The following is a 10,579-nucleotide window of genomic DNA, read 5'->3' on the forward strand; positions in this document are numbered from 1 at the left end:
CATGCTTGACGACACCTGTAGGTGACAATGTTGCAATTGTATATATATACACATTGCATTGTATACACACACACACACACACACATTCTGGTTTCCATGTTTTGTGGGGACATTCCATAGGCATTTTATACTGCACAAACTGTATATTCTATTCCCCAAACCCCAACCCCAACCATCACAGAAAAGTTTCTGCCACCTTTGATTTCCACTAAACATCATTATGTTTGATTTATATACTTGTTTCCTAATGGGGACCTCAAAATGTCCCCACGAGGTCACAAAAATACTGGTATTCCTATCTTTGTGGGGACAATTGGTCCCCACAACATGATAATTACCAGGTAAACACACGCACACACACGTACCTGGTAATGCTCCAATATCATGTTGTGGAGACCAATTGTCCCCACAAAGATAGGAATACCAGTATTTTTGTGATCTTGTCTCAAAAAATTATGTTTCTTGAAAATGTGAAGTAGGAGAAGGGTTTCAGTGATGGTTGGGGTTAGGGAATAGGGTATAGGTTAGGGGAATAGAATATACAGTTTAATGCATTGCGTCTATGGAATGTCCCCACAAAACATGGAAACCAGAATGTGTGTGTGTGTGTGTGTGTGTGTGTGTGTGTGTGTGTGTGTGTGTGTGTGTGTGTGTGTGTGTGTGTGTGTGTGTGTGTGTGTGTGTGTGTGTGTGTGTGTGTGTGTGTGATTATTATGTACATATAAATACACACACATTCGTGTATGTATTTAAGAAACATTTACATGGATTTTTATATATATATATATATATATATATATATGTGGGTGTGAGTGTGGGTGTATGTATATACACACACAATCACACTGCTGTTTGTGATTGTTGACTTTATAAAACATGGGATTGGAAAAAAATATTTGGGTTTTTATTTGTCACACACAGCTGTGTATAGACAAGAAGTTAACTATAAAATGTAATAAAATACATTTTTGACTCACCAAAAGTATCACGGTAGAGTTGTCTTCTGAGCAATATTAGTAACTTCCCTTTAACATGCGTTTTGTTTTTCTGTTGTTTTCTTAACCTCGGTGCAGTTTTTAAAAAAGAAATGCTTAAGAGCATTTGGAATCCAAAACATTTAACTGAAATGTTTTATAAGATTGCTTTTAAACCAGTTGTCAGTTTGATGAACAGAAAGAGAACAGAATTGTATGTGTAGTATACTTAGCTAAATGACGCTGCAAGACAAACATGTCGTCAGACTTGATTTTCAGTGCATTGTGCATGTTTTTCAATAGCACCTGGTTGATATGGGTCAACAGAATATTCCACATTATGCTTATTGTCAATACTATACATGTCGTGTAAAATAATGGTATTATGTTACCAGTAAAAACCATCTCACTCTCATCTCCTCCTCACTAATGACTCATCTTGCTAAACCTAACCCACATCTGCTGAAGGTCTGTCACACAAGTGAGAACAAAACACTAAAAAATGCTGTATATCAATAATGGTCACATATAGCTAAACCAAACTGTGTTAAATTAATGTAGAAAATAATATGTAAGGAATAATTGATGTTGGGACATTGAATTATAAGAAAATAATGCACACCAAGGTGGTAAAGCGGCATGACGCGAAGCGGAGTCAATTATTCCTCTTATACCACGGTTACCACAAACATTGCTCTGGTGCCTATTTTTAAGACATTTGAAAAATTAGGTGTGCGGTTTACAGAAAAATAATCAACACCCATAGAACATTTCTCAGCCAATCAGAATGCAGCATTCAACAGACCCGGGGTATAATACTTTATAAATTCTCTTAGTTTTTAAAACAGACTGTTAGTGTCAGCTTCCATTGTGAAATTGTTTATACTTTATGGCGTCTAATGACACAATAAATATTTCAAATATAATAATCTTATCATCAAAACTATACTACAAACTATTAACATTGCTTCAAAATATTTTTGCTCTTGACCTTTTGATCCCTGAAAACAGATTGTTCATTAAATTGCAAATCATAATCAATTGTGGTGTGTGCATCTTTATTTTTTCCATTAAATTTCCATTTTAGTCTTCACTTACAAAATATTTCACAGTTGAAACAATCATTAACAAACAGAATATGTCCTTATGTGATGGTAAAAAAATCTATAAAAAACAGGACAATCAAAATACACATAAAAAATATAGATGTTGCTAATGCCATTGTGCTCTTAATGATTGAAAAATACTGTTTTGTTTCACTTAAAGGAATACTCCAGTGAAAAATGAAAATGGCCCCATGATTTACTCACCCCGATGTGCATGATTATCTTTTTTAGATGAACACAATCAAAGTTATTCTAAAAAAGTCCTTGACCTTTCCAGCTCCACAATGAAACTGGGACCAATGAAAAACTTCTGACCCCGAAGCACAAAAAAGTGCATTTATCCTTTACAGAAGTAATCCGCACGGCTCCAGCCAGCAACAAAGGCCTTCCTATGGCAATCAGTGCAATTCTGTAAGAAAAACATCCATATTTTAAACTTTATGAACCATAATAAGCTTTCAGTATTGGTTAAGGCACATTCACAAAGCTTCTTCTTTTTTTTGTTAATGGCTGGTAGCACAAACGTCAAGATAATGCATCTTTACGTTTGTGCTACCCGCCATCAAATGAATAAGAAGAGGTGAATGTGCCTTGGTTGATACCAGAAGCTAGTTGTTATGGTTTAGAAAGTTATAAATATGAACGTTTTTCCCAAAAAATCCCACCGACCACCCTCAAAAGGCCCCCACCACTCGCTGGAGCCGTGCAGATCTCCCCTGCAAAGGATGATTTTTTCCTTTGGCCTCAAAGTCAGAAGTTTTTCATTAGTCTCTGTTTACTACAGTACCATTATAAAGCTCGAAAGGGCAAGGACATCTTCCAAAATACTCGAATTGTGTTCATCTGAAAAAAGACAATCATGTACATTTAGGATGGCTTATGGGTGAGTAAATCATCGGCTAATTTTCATTTTTTTGCTGGAGAATCCCTTTAACTTTGCTTTTCTTTCACATTATTACAGAAAACCATACAGGTTTGGCAAAATATATTGGCAACACAAAGTTTCCTGTAATCACAGTCTCTCTGACCTATGATATCACACACACATTTGCATAAAATCATCTTTCTTTAGAAAGACACAGTGAGTAGACCAGACACCAGTTAATTTACAAGAAAACAATAAATCACTAAGATGCTACATAGATCTCCTAATTATGATTCATGTACTGTATGTGCGTATTAGCTATAATCTATAATTATAGGAACAGCTACTGTATATACCAATTACCTGAAGAACAGAGGTTATGTACTGTAGGCACTATCATCTACAGAAATGAATTTATTAGTCATGGTTTTACAACACTAACCATAGTATAACTATGCCATTTGTGGTAAAATCACAGTAGTCACAAGTAACCCTAGTTTAACTATGATATTTGTAGTAAAACCATGTTAATATAAAAACGATAATCAATTTTTGTCCAAAGCACTCAAGCATAAATGTAAAAATGTTTTGGACAACATTGACTTACATTGTATCAGCAAGTACATTCTTCAGAGTGTCACCAATATTGTGTTGTTTGGAAGAAAGTCATACTTAGGTTGGAACGACATAAGGGTAAATTGGGACACAATTTAAATTATTTGTGTGCGATTTCTTTAAATTTGATACAAATAAAACATTTTAGAATGGGATTCATTGTGGTAAACAAAAATACATATTGCAGAAACTGGAAAATGATTAAAAAACAAGAAAAAATAGAGGAGTTCTGAAAAACAAAGATTTTACAGGACCTGGCGAATTTTTTCTGAAAATCAATATACAGTTTAACGGCTCATATCAAACAACAATCACAAAACAATAAATCTATCTTTGATTGTCCAGGTAACATTGTAGGATTAAGAATAAGTATTATTCTGCTTTGTTGCCAATATGAAAAGCTCAGATGCAAAACCCTCTTGTTCAGGTCAGCACTAAAATTAAAACCAACCTTAAAGTGTTAGTTCATCCAAGAACTAAAATGTTGTAATTAAATCCTCTCTCTTTCCACACCCATAAGGCCAGGGGCCTAACTATCGGTAAGTAGGGTAAGTGGTGCTTAGGGGCCCGGACCAATCAGGGGCCCGCCTGACTGGAAGATTTTGATTGACAGTCGGGAGGCCATATCGCATTTTATTCCTATCCGCTGTTCCCGGGCTTTCTCACCGGTTTTCAATTCTTGGCAACGTGCAAACTGTGTGGTTATATCGCACAATGAAATCAACACTAGCGATAAAGCCCAACCAAACAGAGCCCAGAGTTTCTGTGCACGTTTGAAATCGGCTGGATTGTATCTTTAAACGATAACACTTTAAAGGCATGCTCCATCGTTTTGTCATATTAAACTATGTTATTACCTTAACTAAGAAGAGTTGATACATCCCTCTATCATCTTAGTTTCGTGCACTTAATTGCTGTGGCGCGCGGCGACACTTTGGTACCATTTAGCTTAGCCCAGTTCATTCAATGGTACCAAACAGAGATGAAGTTAGAAATGACCAAACACATTAGCGTTTTCCCTATTTAAAATGAGTAGTTATACGACCAAGTATGGTGGCACCAAATAAAAAGTGGCGCTTTTCAAAGCGGGTTAAAATGGGCAGCTACAATGCATGGCGGAACAGCACCCCCGGGAGCACTTCAAATCGACGCAGCAAAACTCCACCTGTCCCTCTCATTATGAGAGGTATAAGGGGAGCGGATTTTTCAGGCGTGACTTTTTACTGCGCCGAGTCAAAGCACTCCCAAAAGTGCCACTCCGCCACACACCACAGCCACCCCCTTCAACCCGCCCAGAAAAGTGCCAGGTTTTATTTGGTTATTATATGAGATTACATTCGCGTTCAAAACCAGCGGTCAAACTAGCTCAAAAAACAATGCTTAGCTCCAAAAAACAATGGTTACTGTAGTAAAACCATGGTAACCACAAAATAACCATGGTTTTCAAAAACCATAGTTAACCATGGTTAGTGTAGTAAAACCATGGTTTTGCTGATAGTAATCAATACACCAAAAAACCATAAACCATCAACACAATAAAACCATTGTTAATTTTCGTAAGGATGTAGCCTGCTTGTGGACATTGTGTCATCAGATGCTGTAGTAGAGGGCCCGCCTTGATAATCCGGCTTAGGGGCCGGTGTTGGCTTGTTACGCTGCTGCATAGGATCTTTGTTTATCTTTTGCGAGGATAAAGAAAGATATTTTTGATGAAATATGAGCTGTTTCTGAGCCCCAGGTGTCACAAGTGTTAAACGACACAAGGGTAAATAATGACAGCATTTTAATTCTTGTGTGAACCAACACTTTCATTTTCAGAATTCCTCTTGTTATTATTATATTTTCATCATTTTCCAGATTCTGCAAGGTGTATGTAAACTTGACCACAGCTACATCTAAAAAATAGTATTATACAAACAAAATTTTTTTAAAGGGACATTCCACTTTTTAAAAAAATATACACATTTTCCACCTCCCCTAGAGTTAAACATTTGATTTTTACCGTTTTGGAATCCATTCAGCCGATCTCCGGGTCCGGCCCTAGAACCCCCAGCATAGCTTAGCACAATCCACCGAACCCGGCCAGACCACCAGCATCACGCTCAAAAACAACCAAAGAGCCCTGATCCCTGTCCCATTCAAAACTTGACTCCTCTGCAGCCACACAGTGCACCAGGACTGAAGGAAAACCAAAAGTTGCGATTTTCTAGGCAGACACGGCTATAAACCACACTCTCAATCTGGTTCAACAATCAAGGACTCTGCAGCTGCAACACGACGTCAAGAGGCACAATGATACCACGCAGCAGCCGAAAATAGTCCCCCTAGTAACTTTCAATGCAGGGGACTATTTTCGGGCAGTGCGCAATATCATTGCGCCTCCTGCAGCCATGCCACATCAGCAAAGTCCCCGATCACTACGCCAGAATGAGAGCACAGTTCCCAGCCACATCTGCATAGAAAATCACAACCTTCAATCCTCTGTCCGTCCCAGTACACGATGCAACCACAGAAGAGTCAAGCTTCAAATAGGAAAAACATCAAAACTCTCTGGTTACCCCTGAGCGCAATGCCAATGGTCCAATCATACTCAATGGATTGTGCCAAGCCATGCCAAAAGTGTTACTGCCAGATCCGGAGATCAGCTGAATGGACTCCAAAATGCAAAAATCAAACTCTATGGGGAGCTGGAAAATGAGCACACTTCATTTCAAAGCGGAATGTTCCTTTAAAGGTTCATGATAAATTTAAAATAATGATTTTTGCATGTGATGTTTAGGAGGTAGCTTTTTGTCAAGTCATGATCCATTATTTGGTATGTACATGTCAATCATGAAATAACTGATCCAGGCATAAGAAATGTCATTTCAGCAGCTGATGACATTTACCTAGTTTATCAGTTGTGAGATAAATCTACATCTTTAGCAACTGATTACAATATTTTTTCAGGGAATGGAGGAATCTTTTGTTGCTCAGTAAACTTACTGTAAGTTTTCTTAAGCATAATGAAGTGCCCTTTTGCAAACCTCTTGAATATAAAAGGATATGTATAATTGTTGTAACTGTTTGTTACAAAAGAGAAAAACATCTTATGAAATTCATTTAAAGTTTAAGAGAAAGGCTGACTCTCATGGTCCTAAAGCATCAACCCTATACCTTTCATTGAAATAAAGATGCTCTTGTTGAACTATTTGTTTTCTGAAAGATACATTTAGAGAATAAAAGGATATTCAGTGTCAAAAGCTATGTTAATAATGTCACAAAATGGTGACTTTGGGAACAGTTTTTAGTGCCAAAGAGCCTTTCAAATGTAAACTTAAAAAATACCCCTTCGTATTAAACGTCGTGTTTTTTCCCAAACGTGCCATTCAATAACAGCATTGCAATAAGTAGTTCCCATTTTGCATATGTTTGTATACTTTTCTTGAACTCCTGGTTCTGTGCCTGAGATGATATCCTCTGAATCTTTTATCTTTTGCACATCAAGGGGATCCTGTTTAACAAAGCTAGATATGACTACAAAAAACAAACTACACTATAAGTTTACATTTAATTTGTAGTGAGAAAAAGGCCAGTGATAAGATCAATGTAAGAAGTTTCTGGAACATTAGCCATTGTAGCATTATTTTACAATATACCAAAACTAGGGGATCTACTTGTGCCACCCTGAAAATAGTATAACAGTACAAAATACAACAATTATTTCTATTAATAAAGAATATGCCAGTAACACTGAAATTTTGCAAAAAAAAATAACAGCAGATCATCTTACATTTTGCCTTTCTTTGATCTCATTGAGGTTTTCCAGCAATTCAAGCTCCAAAGATTCTCTAAACTTTTGGTGTTCTGCCCTTATTGCTTTGATTTCTTCAGTTTCCATCATTTCATTGTGCTCTTCCTCAGTCTGTAAATCAAACATATGAATAAGGATGTTTAACCACATATTTTGCAAATTCTATGAGAGGCTATCCAAAACGTGGATTTGTGTGACCTCACCAGTTCTAAATATTCCCCAAGATTAAAGGTCTCACATCCAGGAAAAACCATTCCATCCTGAAGCAGCTCTTTCAGATTCATGGCTACAAGGTGCAAAACTTCATCCTCGTAAGCATAAACCTTTCCATCCTCACACAACAATAGCACCAACTGCAGGCCAAAGGCATCACATGGGAAGTAATCAATGGCACCAATTACCTCCATTTCCATTCTTTCTGGCAGATACAAATCTTTCCAGGCTTCAAGCTGCTCTTCATTCCCAGCATAGACTGTGCCATCCAGCCCACAGATTCTCAGACTACAATTGTTTGGTTTCACAAGGGGGATTGTTGAGCTGCAATTACACTTTACAAAACTTGCTACTGCACTGAGGTCCACGGCATCTAAAGTATAGCATAAAATAAATATGAATAGATAGAAATTGAATGTGCTTTAGAAATACCATATTATAAATTATTACTAAATATTATTTATTACTATAGATATATATTACTGTACTACCATTTAGAAGTTTGAAACACTTGTCTAAAATATTGATCGTAAAAAATATTTAATCTGCAAATGTATGTTTGTTTAAATGCTTTAAATTACTTAAATATACGTGTGCTAAACAAATTAAATTCTTTCATTAAAAATCTAACATTTATTTAATTAATAAATAAGTGATTTTTTTTTAATGGACAACTTAGACTCAACATTGAATGAAAAGCAGGCAATATAATAGATTTGAACTTTAAACTCTCAGGGTGAAACCTAAAGAAGCAGGTTGATAAAATGGCAAGAGTAAGATTTTGCAAATTCTAAGCAAAGGGCGACAACACTGTAAATGATAAAACAATGTAGTTTTGGTTTATTTTTGATATGTTTATTCACAACATAATTCCCACACACTGAAAAAGTGATTCATTGAATTTAATCAATTTTAAGGTAAGTGGTTGCAATCAATTTATTTAAGCTACATTTAAACAAAAGTTTTATATTTTATTTTACTTTACTAATATTTTTTGTTTAAATGTTGCTTAAATAAATTGATTGCAACCACTTTCCTTAAAAAAAATTATTAAATTCAATGAATCATTTTTACAGTGCAGTTAGATTTGTTATATCACAGTTTGATAAGTTTATAATGTGGATAAAATGTAGCCTATAAATAAAGAGGTGATTAAGTAAGAAATCAGTAAGTGATTTCAAACTTTTGACAGGTGTACAAATAACATAAAAAACACATTGGAAACTCGACAAACACTGTAGAAATGCTTTATTGTCACTGAAGAGGAAAACGCTTTTGAGCAGAAATAATTGATTGCTACTGTTTTCAGTTCTTTTACATTTTTTCACATTTTATTATTTCCATTGTTAATTTTTGTTGATTTGGTTTAAAACTTTAGTGTTTCTGCAGTGCCAGAAATGAAAATTAAAGGATGAATTTTGAATATAGAGAAGAAGCAACCGTGGTCTTGCCTTAAAGCAATAAGCTTGAGTGTTCTTTTGTGAACCTGCAACTCTATGTAGGGGATTTTGTCTGGTATATCACTTATTTTGTTAAGCTCTACACATACTGATGAGTGTCTGTCAAATACTTAGGTCAAGTACCAGTTTACCCCTGCTTCCTGTTGTCCCCATAGGTCTCACCTCTCCCCTTCAAGAGAAAATGCTGCTGAACAGAGACTAAACTCTGTAAATAAATATATTCTACTAACATTTTTAACTTACCTTTAGCTAATGACAGAAATTCTCTCCTAACATTTTTTGCAGATCTAAAAAAGATATTTGGAATAGAATTAGTGAACAATTACATTAGCATTATTCTAAGTATTAATCAAACATGCTTCTGAATAATAATTTCCCTCTTTGTTTTCAAGTGACTAGTTTAAAATGTTAACACAGTTTTACAGCGAAGAGATGAATTACAGAACAGATAATACTTCCAATCAATAGTATTTGAACAATGTTTGACTGTAAAGTTGGGATACTTACGTTTCTTTCATGGTCTGATCAAACTTTCAAGCCTATATAGACAAATAAAAAAAAAGAGTTAATTAATATGCATTTTAATAACCTACAATGATTGTGGCATTTAGACCTAAACGTAAAACTGTTGAATGTAGTAGAGACTTTTCTCTTTGTAACATGTCTGCCTGGTTTCTGTATGTGCTCTGTCCTCCATTTTGTATTGTGCTATTTCTGTTGTAGTTTTGTTCCCCACCTGTTGTAGTCCTCACTTGGTTGGTTGGTAAACTTTGGTAAATTTCACCAAGTGTTTCTTTTTTTTTCTTTTTTTGCTGAATGTCTTGTTCACCGCTTTACTTTAGATTATTCCCTTTAATGGGATTTAATCACCTTTGATAAGGGTTTAAATCATACCTCTTTGCCTTCATCATTGTGACTGAAAGATTGCCAGATTCTTGATTAAACTTGAAATCCCACTAAACTATACACTTCTTTAATCACAGCACTTCTTTAATCAATAATTTGATAAGTAAAGACAAACCTTATTATGGGAATGGGCAGAGTGTGATTTGTGTTGCTCTAGATAAACAAAAAGACAAAACATTGAAATAAAATTTCGTGTTTGAATATAATGTCAGTACATTTTGCACCACCAAAGAACCTTTTCTAGTTAGGAAACCTTTCTGTGTGTTTTATACTTTGTTTTTACACTTACCTATTTGTATGCATTTTGTAAAAGCTTAACAGTTTAATATTTAAAAAAATGCAATACCTTTTAATGTGGGGTGTGAAAAGAGGTAGTTTGAAATATACACATACCTGGCAGAGAAGGGGATTAATTTATTAGTATCCTGCAATATAACAGAAACATACATATAGTATACGTGTATGTTTACAGTATGCTGTACATCAGGTGGTCTTTATATCACTTTTTTATTTTATATAACTAATACCCGTAAAATTTGTTTTGTAGTAAAGTACATTTCTATTGTTTTATCATGTCCTTTTTTCCCAATATCTCTCATAACCACTTGATTATTCAATACTAAGGAACAATGTTAAATTTTTTCCTA

At 35.2% G+C, this 10,579-nt stretch overlaps 1 protein-coding gene across 1 annotated transcript; it reads right to left on the bottom strand.

The window, feature by feature from the left end:
- Positions 1–3,983: 3,983 nt before the first annotated feature.
- On the bottom strand, positions 3,984–10,377 carry LOC141351501 (uncharacterized). The gene is made up of 7 exons (XM_073858443.1): positions 10,326–10,377; positions 10,048–10,085; positions 9,534–9,565; positions 9,270–9,313; positions 7,557–7,939; positions 7,333–7,464; positions 3,984–7,053 (listed from the first exon to the last, which is right to left on the bottom strand). Exons 3-7 carry the CDS (start codon positions 9,542–9,544, stop codon positions 6,877–6,879), a joined length of 747 nt encoding a protein of 248 aa, XP_073714544.1. The 5' UTR covers positions 9,545–9,565; positions 10,048–10,085; positions 10,326–10,377; the 3' UTR covers positions 3,984–6,876.
- Between the last annotated feature and the right edge of the window lie 202 nt (positions 10,378–10,579).

This window comes from Misgurnus anguillicaudatus, chromosome 20 (genome assembly GCF_027580225.2).
Source record: "Misgurnus anguillicaudatus chromosome 20, ASM2758022v2, whole genome shotgun sequence".
NCBI lineage: Eukaryota > Metazoa > Chordata > Actinopteri > Cypriniformes > Cobitidae > Misgurnus > Misgurnus anguillicaudatus.